Here is a 15,553-nt window from a genome sequence, read left to right as displayed (position 1 = left end):
ATCTTTTAAGGTGCCTGCATTATCGCACGTATGATTTTACTTTCCGGATCTTAAACGTAAATTCCTAGAAGTAAAAAGCATATGATTCCCGGATTTTTGAAGGTGCATCGGTGCGCCTCTCTGAAACCGTCCTTGAAACGGTACCTTTATATTATCGAGCTAAGATGATGTCTGAATCCTGAATCCGCCCTTGAAACGATACACTGGAAGCAGAGAAGTTCAGATCTTTTCAAGACCATTCCATGAAAGCCAAGTTGGATGGCTACACCAAAAATCGGCTCAAATGTAGCAGCTTCGTTCATGAGGCGAACAAACTCAATCGAGAGTTAGAAACTGAGCTGAACATACCAACGACTTCCCTAGGTAGAGAAGACATTATAAACCCTCTAGCGAATGATCTGTCTTCAGTGACTGTGATACTTGCTGTTCCTCATCTTGACCGTGGGAAACCAGAGGATGAAGGTATTCGGAAAGCCCTCACACTGGCTATGAAGACTATCCTCCGGAAACATGGACTCATGTCTATACAGATAGATGAGACACATGCTCCATCAAAGATTGAGGATCAAGAGTTTTCATTCTATACCCATCTGGCAAGAGAGAAACACTATATGCAGCCACAGGAAAACTCTGCAGCAATTACAAGGCGAAGACTGAAGCACTCATGAAGGCCGTCACAATGATTGAAGCATCTCTGAGAAAGCTCCTCAGTCGTCTTTCTCAGAGATGCACTGTCTGTCATGGAAGCTCTGATCAACAGATCCACAGTTAACCAGGAGAATGCAGAGCTTGAGTATAACCTGCAAAATAGCAATTCAGTGGATTCCATCCCATTGTGGACTTGCAGGCAATGAAGGGGAAGACCAACTGGCTAAGCTAGGAGCTCAGTCAGAACAACCAACAGCACCTGTGACTTACAAGAAAAAGTCACCAGCATCAAGGCACAAACGAGACCAAGAAGAGAGGAAGATCCTTTTCATCTCCTTGATCGGTCTAAACAAGTGATGCTGGTCAGGCTTCGCTCAGGGCACAACAAGCTCAATGCTCACAAGTACTGTCCATGTGGTAAGGAAGATCGGACTACGGAGCATATACTCCAGAAATGTAAAAGGCATGACCAGGAGCGAACTGCGACTTAGCCGATAGATACATCAACCCACCAGAAACTGAAGGAGACATTGTGGATCTGCGGTAAACCACAAGTTTCATGGAGGCTACTGGTCTGACAGTGAAGCTGCCTACGAGAAGAAGAAGATACACTTGAAATAGCCTTGATATTATCCAGCTATGTTTAGAAGCGTATGTAAATGGTAAAACATAATATGTGACCTTCCTTAGGCTGATGATTGGGCCCGGGTTTGGATTTTTATGAAAAAACAATGTTCTCACTGGATTCGAAAATCTTATAGCTTCAGCACATTGAAAAAATAATTCTGACTCCGAAATGTCAAGCCCTAGTACAAGTTTTTATTTTTGTTTGTTTTAAGCATTTCGATTCTTTACTTGTAAAATGCTTTTAAATTAAGTATTCTATACGTACACCTCCTGCTATGAGGGAGAACGCCATTTCCGAACGACGTCTTGATACTTAATTGTATATTAAAGGGCAAGTTTTGATACGAAAATATTTTTACTACCAAAATGTCAAAAACGCACCCACAATAAAATTCAATTAAAAAAAAAGTAGCAATGATTTAGACCTATGCGGCCATACAATGGAAAAAAATATTAGTGGTGTTGAATAACCTGTCTGCCGGCCGCATGGCTCAAACGCTGGTTCCTTTAGTATAGTCAGGCATTGAGTATCAATGTTGAACCACAGAAATGTCCCATGTTTTGTGTGTTTCTATAGCAACTGAGCACTCAAATGTATCCATAAACACTCTCTGTTTTCTCTGTACAAGCTTTTAAAAATCCAAGAAGACTAAAATCTTTATTTCTGAACCTATTTTTCTGAAATTTTAGAATATTGAATGTGGGACATCAAATCACAGGTTTAAGAACATGAACATAGGTTTTATCGTTTCCACATAGCAACATCCCTACCGCTTCTATGGCCCAAAATCTTTATGACATAATCAGGTATAATCAACAATAGCAGTTGCCCGGGTTGTTTAATTGGTTTTCTACTCCCTTCGCCCAAGAGTAAAAACAGGCAATATTCATTGGTCGTTGACGAGATAGGAAACTGAATTGTTAGGTGCTTATTTTATCAATGGATTTTTTATTTTTTTAGACACGAAAGGATGTTACCTACTGCTCATATGCGAGTACTCTACGACACTATGCCGGTCACTTTTAGGTCTTCTATATCACTGATAGAATGTATTCACATTATCCTGAAAAAACCTTTGCAATTGTTTCTTTCCCTATTTTTGTCTCAAAACACAAATCTTCTGTATTACATTAAATACCGTATTCATTGAATTTTTGTGATATGTGAAGAAATAAGTGCACTTATCCGGGTATTTTAAATCCAGAACCCATTTTAAATGTCTGTTACTTACAATTTCTTGAATAACATTGTCAGGCCTAATTTTAACACGTTTATCCCTATGGATACTTTTAAGAGAAAAAATTGGCCCAATTAACACAATCATCCCGATGGATACTTTAAAGAGAAAAAGTTTGCCCAATTTCACTACTGTCTTCTGTTCGTTCACCTTCCCCATTCATATCGGGGCACAAAAACTGTATGTTGCGAGGACACTGATCGAGTAAGTTCAAACTGTATAATCTAAAATACTATGCATAATGCTGAGAGCTCACTTTCTCGAATTAATTAGTGCATGCGTTTTAGTTTTTGCAGACTTTCACCTTTGACTTCTATATACTACTGCTAAAACCGACAACCAGAGCTTTTATGGCAACACTGTTCTCTCAAAGTAACTTTTGTGTTATATAGGTCAAGAACAGTAGCATATGTCTTAAAAATGTGTGTTTTATGATGTTATAAAATAAAATAAGTAATCGCAAAATGAAATATAGATATAATCAAATAGAATATTCGATATCACTAAATAATAATATTTTGACAATTTTATGATGTGCTGAAGTCATTTTAGATTTTCATTTATTTGATTTTATGATAAAATCGGCAAACGAAGTGACAGCGACGCCACTCATATTTTCTAGCCTTGTAGATTTGTAAGTTATCATTAAATAATTACTTACCCATTTAATGGAAAAGATACAAAAAACTAATACATTAAAAGCTTCAAAATTTTATTTTGTTTCGGTAAAATAATTGATATTGAGGTGAAAACAAGATAACTCTCACGTCAATATACATTATACTCAGTGTATTATCATACATGTATAACCCTAGTGTTCAAACTGACTCACAAGATGTTTGTATCAAACTGTCATTATGAAATGAACATAATTTACAAACAAAACGTTTGCAAATAAGGCATAATAAAACCTATAACCGTTTTGGCAAAGACTATTCCAAAGTCGAATTTACACTTGGGTATCAATTTTTTTACATGAATTCAGGAACAGTTTATAAATCAGAGTGACATGAGAAATGATGAAGCAATTATGCCACAAATGCTTTAATACAATCACATTCCCACATCTTATTAGTCTTTCTATGTTAGAATGTATTCTTTAAAAAAGCAATAACAACTTCTGATAAAACAAAAGCCGACAGAAAGTAGGAAGTGTTTGGCAGACCAGTTCAAATGCCATGTCTAGATTTCATATCATTATCTAGAACAATTTACCCCCTGATTCCGTTTAAACCATCTCCTGCTCACTCGCACTGTTTTTCTAACATTCTATTAAAATGAGTGACAACAAAGTGTTTAGATTACTTTAAATAAACAATCATCTAGGTGATGGCGTCTGTACCGCCGTATAAAACTGGGAGTCTTCATCATCATCGATTGAAAAACACCGATTATCTTGCCATTGTCGTGCTTTCTCTGGTTGTAACGGTTTTCGCCTGCCCGGAATATCTCGCTTTTCTGCATATTCTTCTTCCAATTCAGTAGAAACTTCCGTAGCTACAGACAAAGATGAGTTACCCAATCTGTTAGGATTCTTTCTACTAACGGCTTGTTGACGTCTGAATGTGGCTGACGTATTTGTATCTTTGCTACTTAGGTTTCCGTTTTTTGATTCTTCAGCTATTGACTCTTCTTCAATGGATTTATCAATTCCTTTACAGGCATCACTTACACTATATCGTCCGCTGCGAATTCTTGATAAGAAGCGGGAAAGACGTTTTTTGTTTTTCTGGGAAACTCTTCTGAGCAACGGGACTTCTTCCAACGTACACAGACACCTTGGTGGCTCTGCGCGCTTCTTTTCGACTACTTGAGCAATAACTGTTTTGATTTGTTCAACGTTTAATAGTGTATTAAATTCCATTAACTTTGATAATTTGTCAAAAGCATCGTGTGAATATTTAAAATTGAATGTTGAGTATGGTGTAGCTGGATCATCAAAAATGTCAAAATCGGCAAAATCCTTTTCTTCCTTTGTCCGCCGTCGCACGCCTGAAATGAAATCATCATTAACATTAAAACTATACGTTTAAAATACTAAATACATAAAGGGATGCAATTATGCACGTTTTAAGCTCAACTCAATATTATATCACATTTATTTATCATTTTATAAACATTTCCGTTAATAACGTTAACAAGTAAGAAAAGATTCTAGAGTTCTTTATATAGTTTATAGATGATGTACATTAAATATAAAAGCTTGAAAATTTTATACTTTCATAAACGTACAGAAAATCAAGCTAAGCATGTTTTAAAGGGAATTAAAAATAAAAGTTTCGTTGTTTTAGTAAAACTCACAGGTTAAACATGTTACCTATTGTAAAACAATGTTCATTAAGATTTAATTGAATTAACAAATAAATTAAAACTTATATAACAAAGTATTCTAAAGGTTACAATAGCATCTATTTGGGGGAAGAAGCATTTCAGCTAAAAGTCAAGTCTCATCATGTTTAAAATACTTACCCGGTTTAACAAATTTTCTGAATTCAATGTTGACGAGACAGAAGTGAAGGACAACTGGGCAGTGTGGATCTGTGGGGTGCTTAAAGATGTACATCTCCTTCAATCCTTCTCTATCGAACACCGATGTATCAATAGGTGGAAAGGAAACTTTATGCTTCTTGGCCCAGTTTGCAGCAAGCAATAGCTCCTGAAACAAAAACGGGAAATGTCCGAAGATAAAAACGGGAAATGTTCGAAGATGAAAAATGTTGCATAAACGGAAGTGATTCAGTGAAAGACTACGAACAAATCTAAGGGAAATAAAGAAAACAAACTAAATAGACCAGAGTCATAAAACGTTTGACGCCCGGTACTGAATAGTATTGTACTGAGAAACGGTGGAAATAACTGAGAGAAATTAACAATTTATTTTATCTTGTGAGTTGAGACGGAGTCAGTTTATCATGTTCTCTCATTGATGATCTCCCTTTGACCGTTTCATAAAACATACCTCGATCAAAGTTATTTAATAATTATTTAATTTAAATTAGTACTTTCGATGACTTGCGTATCAATTTCTTAGATTTCTTAGCCTTTTACTATGAAAATTCAGGGTTTCATTTCTACAAAACATACAACCTGCTTTCAACTTCCGAACAAACATTATAATATTTTTTAACTACGATGAAGCTCCAAATGCATACACGTGTTTCCAAAGGCTTTATCAAATACAAGAAAACTATCCGTCTCGAGGAAGGACATGAGATTAATTTTCTTAAAGAAAGAGCTCAGGTTCGCTATAAACTTGTTACATATAGTTGATTGTGCTCCTAATTACCTTAAAAGGTGGAGTGGTATCGCTTGGTCTGGCACTGAAGTCGAACGACAGAATAATGTCAACCTCTCGCTGCGGGCGTAAAACCACTGGATATGGCGAGTTAAATGTCAGCCCAGCATCAACCATGTACAGATGTTTTACATTGGTAGGATGCATTTCGAATATTCCATCGAAATCATCTGAAAATAAAACAGGACTTAACGATATAGCATAACGGTTATTTTGTTTGTTTAACCTCCAGCCTGCTGGGGGCATGTGATACTGCCTTTCCGACCAGAGCAGAGCAAGATCAGCCTGTAGATGGTCTGCTCTGTTCGCTATTCCGTCGGTAAATTTTCAGTGAACACCCCTTCGAATAATAAATGGTATTGCCTAAATTGAATGATGGACCAGCCCATTTTATAAATATAGGCGGGTAAGGGTTAATGACGAATTATGAACTTCGTTTTTTGCTGACACCTATCCAAAATATTATTGACAAACCATCGACAACACGTTAGATGAATCAAACATCAGAATTGTTTTATCATTGTATGGCAGACATTCAATTAGCTAAATTGGGCCGAATGTTTTGCAAGTATTTGTAAACTGTTTCAGGTGACTTATTTCTATGGAATGTTTACGCATTTAAAGACAACCAGTTGTCTTTGCGCTCAATTACTATTGTCTTGAACATATGGCTCAAATGTTTTGCAATGATGTAACTTCTTAAAAGCAGTAAAGACAAGCGTTATATCATAACATCATACTCATTAAGCTATATATACAAAACAAACTGGGTTTTGACATACCACTGACTCTGCTGGACGTGTTAGATCCCCCATCAACTTCATCAGTATCCGGTGCCGCTTTCTTCGCAGGTGTAAAGGGAGAGAGAGGGTAACTCTGTTGTAGCGACAATCCCCTCATGAAGTTGTGAATTACTCCTGCCCGCCCTGCCCGGGTGCTTAGAAGCTCGAACTTTTTACTGTAAGTAAAAATGACCAAAGTTTTCTTCCTAATGCAACAATAAAAGTCTAGAAATTGAAAAATCCAAATTTCATAATGTCCCAAGACTTAAAAGAACTTCCGAAAACGTACGGAAGAAAATTCACTGAAGAAAAAGATATAAAGTATAGAAGATAAGTGTATGAAACTGCAGTTATAAAAGAAGGGCTTTATATTGCCAAATCAACTTTAGGTATTGCTATATTTTAATGATAATATGAGCCGCGCCATGAGAAAATCAACATAATCCGTTTTCGAGGTATTGCTATATTTTTAATGATAATATCAGAATGATTCTCATAAAGATCATATTGACAAAAGAAAGTCGTCCGAGCCGTTCAAAAGGGGGCCACAGGGAGTGTTTACCACTAACTGTTTTGAAGGGCTATTCAAATGTTTTCCACGAGAAGAAAGCAATGTTTTTGCATTCACTTTAATGTAATTTAGAAAACAATTAAATAATTATTTATGTACAACGAACTATTACTGATATCTTAGCCTGTTAAGACAATTAGGTAACTGAATTAGGCAAGACGTAACTCCTAACACCTTTTAAAGAAAAGAAAATGGTCCAACTTTACTCTTATCTGCACGCTGTGCAGCTCTTTATCAATCCAGGATGTAATAAAATTGCAGTGTAACTTAAAGATTACACGTATGATATCTAACTTCAGATAATACAGGCGTTCTGACAAGAGGCTCTTTCCCTGTAGCTTAACGACATCGTACATGGATATAAAACATGGCTATCGCATATAACGGAACTGAGTATCATAAAAGTTAAAAGAACAGTCATGAAAGATTTCTGTATTATCTGAATTATATGGGATACTTATCATTACAAGTAGTGCTTAAACTCTATTTTTCGATTCCGTACAGAAAAAAAAAATCTCCCCAAGAAAGATCTGATGACGTTTATAAAGTGTTTACTTACTTTTCAAAAACTCCTTTAAGGAAGTCTGACCAGTATCCCTTCTGCTTTGTTCGGCGAGTGGACACCATGCGTTTTGGAGCTCTGAAGTTGTTTGGTAAAGTTTGAGATTTTCCGTTAGATGCCAGACCTTTTTCACTATAAGGACAAGTAATGAAATATATTGCATGTCAAAATAATAGTACTTAATCTCATGTAATTTTAATGCTAACAACGTATGTTTAGTCTAATTAGTTATTTCCCTTCGATTGTAAAACATCGCTAAATATGGGCAAAATGTATAAATAAAAGAAAGAAACATACACAAATTTTGGTTCCGATACCTTAAAACATACGTATCTTGCCCCAAAAAGTGACAAATTGAAACTGACGGGTGCTGGTAAAGTTTCTATACCTGTCACAGTTAAATGTCAATATATGAGACAATGCAATAAACTTAAGCTTGTTAGGAAGACCCTCCCCCTCGCCCTCACCTCCCCTATGGGCAGTCTTGTCATACATTAATATTGTTTTGAACGATTATGCACTTCGCGGTTAGGTCATATATGGCAATCTAGTTATGCTGACTCTATTAATATCAACATGATATTACGAACTATTGACCTCAGAGCCAGCGTCGAGCGTGATAGGACAGAGTCATGATTAAGAAGTCTGTTTAGCTTGAACGTGCTGACTCTTTTTATGATCAAGAATTAATGCCTGAATGTGACTGAGGTGTGCACAGATTGTTTGAAAGGCTGTCTGTCTTGAACAGCCTAAGACTCCATACATTAAAGGCGAAAAATGAATGTAAACAATGTTTACCATAAGGAAGACTCTATGATTGACTCGAGCGATCGAAGAATCACTGAAACTAGATTAAACCTTGTAGAGAATTTGGACGAATTAATTCCCGTACAACAAAGGCTTTTCGTGTTGGGGAAGGTTGTCATAATCTTTTTGCTGTTATTTTTTAATATTTACCTTATATTCGGAGAGGAGTGTGACTGTGGTGTGCCGCGACCAGGAAGACTTTCTGCTTTGGGCAATCTGACCATGCTAGACCTGTTGTTATTTGGAACTATTTCTTCCGCGTCATCAAACTCTCCCTCATCACTACTGTCACTACTTTCATCTTGCTCATTTTCCTCCAGTTGCTTCTCTGAAAAAATATTCGTTCAAATGACAATGAAACTGTTGAATAATCTGGAGAAAAAACATCGAACTAAAATGCTGATAGATTTTCATGTATAAAACCAGAACTTACTATAGTTTGATGAGAATAAAGTTAAAGTAGCGATAACATAGTCTGACTCGGAAACTAGGGCTCGCGAATTCGATCTGTTTCTAAAAATACTACGACAATATATGAAAACAATTGAATTCTACATGCCAATACAAATTTATTTCAGAAATATTCTATACTTAAGATAAAAGGTAAGGGTAGATTTCTCGGAAGCACATAGCACCATGAGTAACATTTTAAAAGGTGTAAAATTACAGGGCTTGTGTCACATTTGAAATTCATTTATTATTTTACGGTAGATCTTACCCATTTCCTGTCTTATCATTTCCACCGGATCTAGTTTTCTGTTGTCTTCAAGCAATCTCTTAAACAGAATACAAAACGCACTTCCCCATATACCTGCAATAATACAGTTATGACATACAGCGCCAGTATTTGTCAAACACTAGAATAACAAGTACAAGCCTTTAAAAAGGTTTTGCAAAAAGGCATTTATTTTAAAGAAACGAAATTACAACACAAATCGGCGAAAACATTTATATTTTGAAATATATATACAACCAAAGAAACGAACCAAACGCATACCTTTACATAGTGGTGATTTTTTTCGGGCTATAAATGTATATTTGGCATTTATTTTAGCTGAAATTAAAGCTACAAGTGAATGAAAACTGTATATGATGAGAAAACTTAAATAACTCATACCTTGGAGGAAATGCAAAGGTGGCTCCTCATATTCTTTACAAAGCTTTCCCATGAAGAATTTGCCTCCAAATAATTTAGTTGGCATGAACGTTCCATATTTTGCAAGACCAATCTCGTACGGTGAAAATTCTACCCATTCTATAATATGTAAACAAATACGCATATTTTTAGGCTCCTACTGAGTTTACGTCTAGACTAAACATGCAAAAATACGTGATATAATGTTTCCACCATGTTGTAAAAAAGACCATAATCCATTTTCCGCCATGTGATGCTACGCCTGTCTGCAATACGATTTATTAATATGTACTGTATCATACCACAAGACAAAATATGTGATATAATGTTAACTCCTGGGCAAAGGTACTGTCATGATTTATTACGTATTATTACACGATTCCTTATATTCTTAGTCAGTGGATAGTTTGTACTATTGACCGGTCTACAGTACAAAAATATTGCTACATGAAGATAAGATATGAATATTTACTTGTGATATCATGTTATGAAACATTTATTGAGTGGCTTGCTTTGGACCGCAGGAGATAACTTTAACTACTGACCAGCAAGCTATTTAACAAGTGTCTGCTGTCTCACACCAGAAGTTATCCCAAAACCAAAAACAAAATGCAAAAGAAGATATAAAACAAACATGATCAACAATTAGGTAAAATTTGTCGTCTTATCGGTAAAATTATCCCCCTTGAAATCACCTGGTAGTGCGATATCGATTTTCATCTGGTTGATATTTTCCAATAGAAACAAAGAAGGAAAAAAAGTTTGAACAAATATTGTTTTAATTAGAATGAACACACAATATTTATTATCCTATTGAAGTGTTCGTCATTCTTTTCTCTTTACAAAGATATAAAAATTATTTATCTAAAATGAAGAATTAATGCTTCCCTTGGCGATTAAAAAACATCACTATCAGTCTCTGTTTACGGCATATAGTTACTGAATAAAATAAGCAAAAACCTGTGATACGTATCTTATTCTTTTCCCTGTAGCCACTTTATTCATATTTTGAGAATATTTATTATCCTATTGAAGTATTCTACAGACAATAAACTTTTTATATATGTTTTTATTTTGAAATTATTTTAATGTCTTCTTGCTTCCCTAGACGTTTAAAAGTTGGTGATTTTTGTATTATTTCTTTATTTGCCGTGTCCGTGGTATTTCCGGACGCGCGCGGAAACGCACGAACTCGCCCGAAGTTTAGCTGCCGATGATACAGAAAATATGATTGTTACAATATAGTATTAAGTGATAATAACAGTGCGGGAATAATTTCAGTTATATTAAGGCGAACCATAGTTTTGGGGAATTACAAGCTTTCAGCAAAATAAATGTTACAGAGAAAGATGCTGACGTATCATATGTTAATAAATAAAAAAAATATAAGACATGATGCACGTTGCAACTATATATATTTCTTTCTAAACCACTGTCTCGTATTTTAAAGATTCGTTTAATTATACTTATACCCCTTAGTTTAAGTTTTAACCATAAATATGTTATAAAGAATTTATATAATGCAACATTTGAGTAAATTGTTTTCAGAGCCTCTGAAACAGCCATATTAAAGCGCTTTTCGATAGTTGTTTATTACCAATTAATAGCTTTTTGCAAGTTTTGCTTATGAACACCTTTTTATTAGGGGATTAGGGACGATCAGGTCTTTTTATTACACAGATAATAATCTTCTCGGTGACTGCGTAAGAGCATTTTGAAAATTGTAACATGTTTAATGAACGAGACTTAAATACACAATAAATATTTTTTTTTCATAAGATAATGTATGACAGCCTCACTAGCATTACATACAGACATTATGTGATTCATACCCTGAAAGCTCCTGGCAGAGCGGTCTTTCTTGACATGTACACACGTTAGTAAAGGCATTGGTATTCCTCCATCAGCTAGTTTAGCCTGTTGATCGGACAATTTGGAATCCAGCCTCTATAAATAGACAACAAGATATCATTGCAATAAAGGTATTGTTAGACTTCAGAAACAAAACAATATTACATCTAAGAAACTGAATTTCACAATGATGCATAAAATTAATTTACTCATCATTACCAGGTAATCTGACCGTCATAATATAGACAAGATTTTGTGACAAAATATGTTAAATTCAATATCAAAACAACAATACAGAAACCCTTTCAGTAACGTTTCGTCAAACAAACTTTTAATGCGTACCCCTTTCAATAAGGTTTCGCCGACCATGTGACCGAAGAAGTCAGTGAAGCTGACAGGCTGCCCCATTTGTCTTTTCTTCATGATTCTGTCCATATATCTGTATACCCCTTGAGGTGACAACAACCACAGTAGGCTCGAATCTATGTTGTTTTTCAACTCATCCTGCATTGCTCCTGGCGCCATCTGAGGCCAGTTTGAGTGAGAATATAACGTAGAAATATACCTACAACAATACCATAATAGACTGAAATATTACTTTCAAACGGTTTCAAATACTTTGAAATCCCCATATGGTTCTCCATAAAAACAGATTCACCACATCAACAGTTGATAAAGAAGTGGCTGATAAAGGTGTACGCTCGCTTGTCATAGCCGATATTGAGGTCAAATTCCAGGAAAACAATTAAAGGGAAACAAAGGAAAGCACAACTTATAGACCACTTTCGTTGTTTTCAGGAAGGAAAGTACAGCCTGTAGTTTGTTCAGTTGAAATCGAATATGGATGTCTTTTATATCACGTTATGTCAGGGACTGTACCAGGTAATACGAGATATCAGTTTCATTACGATAAATGTCTCGGTAAGTAGTGTACGTTTTGTAACGGTTGCGACAAATGAAGACGGGTTTATCCGTTTAGTAGTTTGTAAACTTTGTTTGAAAGGAATATAAAGACGGTTATCATCTAGAGCTAAACTTCGGGACCTCCATGGCCGAGTGGTTACGGTCGCTGACTTCAAATCACTTGTCCCTCACCGATGTGGGTTCAAGCCGCACTCGGGGTGTTGAATTCTTCATGTGAGGAAGTCATCCAGCTGGTTTACGGAAGGTCGGTTGTTCTACCCAGGTGCCCGCTCGTAAGGACATAATGCACGGACGGGCACCTGGGGTCTTTCTCCACCATCAAAGCTGGAAAGTCGCCATATGACCTATAATTGTGTCGATGCGACGTTAAACACAACAAACACAAAAAAGATCTAAACTTCACAAACATTTTCGCTGTAACTGTCATCCTGATTTTTAAAACAAATCTATAACCTGTTGTTTAGATACAAATAGAACAAATCTATAACCTGTTGTTTAGATACAAATAGAACAAATCTATAACCTGTTGTTTAGATACAAATAAGGATATTAGATGAAGACAGCTTTCTTTTATTGCACATTTTAAAGGAAATATGACTTGTTTAGATACCTTGAAATCATTGCGACTTACACTACAACAAATAAAAAGAAAAGTCGATTTTCTTTAAAAGCACATTTTATTCCTCAGAAATGGCTTTTGTCATATTGTCTCAGTTTAACAGAGGATTGTGCTTTAACGGGTCCGATTTAACGTTATTTTCTTTAAAATGTTACAAAGTTTTTCTTTAGTCATCTGAATCAATCACGATACGATTGTCATACACACTCACACATGGACGTAAAACAAATGTCGTTATATAAGGTACCATAGTTATTGAAAAAGTTTTTGTCAAAAATGATAAAATAATCAATTGTCTTTGGCAGACTGTTTCTAGTAAACATGGAGAACTACTTATTACTAGTTTGCCATAGTCGCATTGGAATAACCAGGTAGTTACATTTTACAATTTGTAGTTTTGTAGATATTTTTAAAACAAAATGAAAGTATTCAGAATTGCTCACCAGATATTTATGTAATGAAATGGCGTACGAAGATCGAGTATATAGTTTTCTTCTTTACAAGAATTTTTTACTAGATGAGGGTAGAACCTAGACAAATTAGAGGCAATTGTCACACAAAATCTGATATCGACATCACTCTATTACATAAACGTTATACAATCGTGACACTTCATTTTAATATGCTCATATAACTTAAAAGACAGAATGTCGTCAAATAATATTTCAAAGCAGTAAAAAGTAATTAAATGAAAGCCAGCGACTTTATTTCAATAGAATTACTGAAGTAAGTTATTTGAATGTTGACGAACAAACGTCACAGAATGCCATTTCTGCATAAATGAAGTTTAACTTTGCAACCTTTGACAAAGTAAAAAGGTACAAATTATCAGAAATAAAGGGAAAAAAAACAAATTTAATGGCACAAATTATTTTGGTGCCGAGGAAAGTCAAGACATCAAGGAGTTTATACACACCGTTAAAAACGTAAAAAACCGTGACATTTATCGTCATCAAACCGATACTTTACTCGTCATCCAACTATTCCACATGTTACATTGTACCGAAATGTCCTTAAATGCGGTCACATAAAACACAAGTTAAGAGAGATTCGACGTTGGTATTACATCTACAGGTGGAGAAAATTAGCTAACCGAGATATTCCCTTTGTTCTCTAGATTTTTTAGTTTTGTAGAGGAAATGTCACTTACGAGTAATATAGAATAGTGCAATACGTTTTTGCGAATTTAATGAGAATCTGACTACTAAATTAATCTCCAAGAACTTTTCTAAGTGAAAATGTAATATAATAGTGCGTGTTTTGTCTGTCATAAACATAACAATATTATACTAAGTTAAAAGATCTGGACGTAATAACAGATATTAAGAGCTTTTCACAAGTAAAATCATCCAGTCGTTATAGGGTTGGGTTTTTTTTTCTCCCGTAGTTATAGCCTTGACACCTCATTCGCTTCCAAAGCCAATATTTTTTTGGATTGTTTTTTAAGACATATTACACCAAAACTGATCTGCCAGCTTTTCATCTGTAGCAATGTGCACAGAGCCAGCAATAAAACGATTTTTTCTAGTTTGAACAAATTTAACATTTAGCCTGCTGGCGGCAAGTGATTCTGCCTTTGCGACAAGAGCAAACCAAGATCAGCCTGCACGGTCTGTACTGTCCGCTATTCAGTCAGTAAATTTTCAGTGAATTCCCCTTGGAATAATATTGCGTTAATATTAAATGGTGTTGCCAAAATAGGATGATGGACCAGTCCATTCTAGAAATTTAGCAGGCTACAGGTTTATGTGTACTCGGTTAATACGTCTAATTCTTTGAAACAATTTACCTGAAGCAGGCGACAACTGTAGGATTCAATCGAAGATATAAGGGAGAGTATGATATCAAGACAAGAAACGATTACAGAAAAAAGAACATTTAGAAAGAAACTGCTACATGTCAAAAGTCAAAACTGCAACTTCAGGCGGCAATGTATAAACCCTTTGTAAAGAGGCGAACTGGAACGTGAAAGGGACAAAAGACATACATAAAACACTGGCAAAGTTGCAATGGATTTAACAGAAACTTCTTTATCATGACAGGAATGAAACAAGATTGTTTGCTTTTTCTCTCTCTCTCTCTCTCCCTCTCTCTCTCTCTCTCTTCTTATTGACTGACGTTCGAAACAACCAAAGACATCACCAGAGGACTACCATACACATTTCAGATACACCAAAGAGTCTCGATTGTACGAATGCCTATTAGCTTAGCGTCGTGGGAAGAAAATGTGAGTAATATAAACACCAGCAAGCTTAACTTTATGAAAATTTACACCACAACAGAACAGAACGGCCAGTAACTATATGCAACAGCAAGACCGAAATTTACCAGTATGTATTTCAAGGATCTCGAAAGTCACGTTAGCAGCTCTCAAGAATATATGGACCAACAAAGAAAGCTTTAGATTTTAAGCAAGAAAATGAACTTGGATTCCTACAGTACAAACCAGAGTTCTGGAAGGAAAATAACCACAATCACCCAGAAGCTTAATTCC

General features: G+C 35.4%; 1 protein-coding gene across 3 annotated transcripts in view; it reads right to left on the bottom strand.

The window, feature by feature from the left end:
- Nucleotides 1-3,208: 3,208 nt before the first annotated feature.
- Nucleotides 3,209-15,553, bottom strand: part of LOC123554359 (cytosolic phospholipase A2-like) — a 67,128-nt gene continuing 54,783 nt past the window's right edge. For all 3 annotated transcript variants that reach the window (XM_045344439.2, XM_045344440.2, XM_045344441.2), the window contains 10 exons: nucleotides 11,859-12,081; nucleotides 11,498-11,612; nucleotides 9,648-9,785; nucleotides 9,249-9,341; nucleotides 8,681-8,858; nucleotides 7,721-7,855; nucleotides 6,591-6,766; nucleotides 5,800-5,978; nucleotides 4,983-5,169; nucleotides 3,209-4,505 (listed from right to left, as the gene is read on the bottom strand). In XM_045344439.2, the coding sequence (XP_045200374.1) occupies nucleotides 3,832-4,505; nucleotides 4,983-5,169; nucleotides 5,800-5,978; nucleotides 6,591-6,766; nucleotides 7,721-7,855; nucleotides 8,681-8,858; nucleotides 9,249-9,341; nucleotides 9,648-9,785; nucleotides 11,498-11,612; nucleotides 11,859-12,081 (2,098 nt within the window). In that variant the 3' untranslated portion in view covers nucleotides 3,209-3,831. The remainder of the gene's footprint in view (nucleotides 4,506-4,982; nucleotides 5,170-5,799; nucleotides 5,979-6,590; nucleotides 6,767-7,720; nucleotides 7,856-8,680; nucleotides 8,859-9,248; nucleotides 9,342-9,647; nucleotides 9,786-11,497; nucleotides 11,613-11,858; nucleotides 12,082-15,553) is intronic.

Source organism: Mercenaria mercenaria, chromosome 7, assembly GCF_021730395.1.
Source record: "Mercenaria mercenaria strain notata chromosome 7, MADL_Memer_1, whole genome shotgun sequence".
In the NCBI taxonomy this organism is placed as follows: Eukaryota; Metazoa; Mollusca; class Bivalvia; order Venerida; family Veneridae; genus Mercenaria; species Mercenaria mercenaria.
Note: the sequence above shows the minus strand (reverse complement) of the source record. Positions and strands in the feature narration are given on the sequence as shown.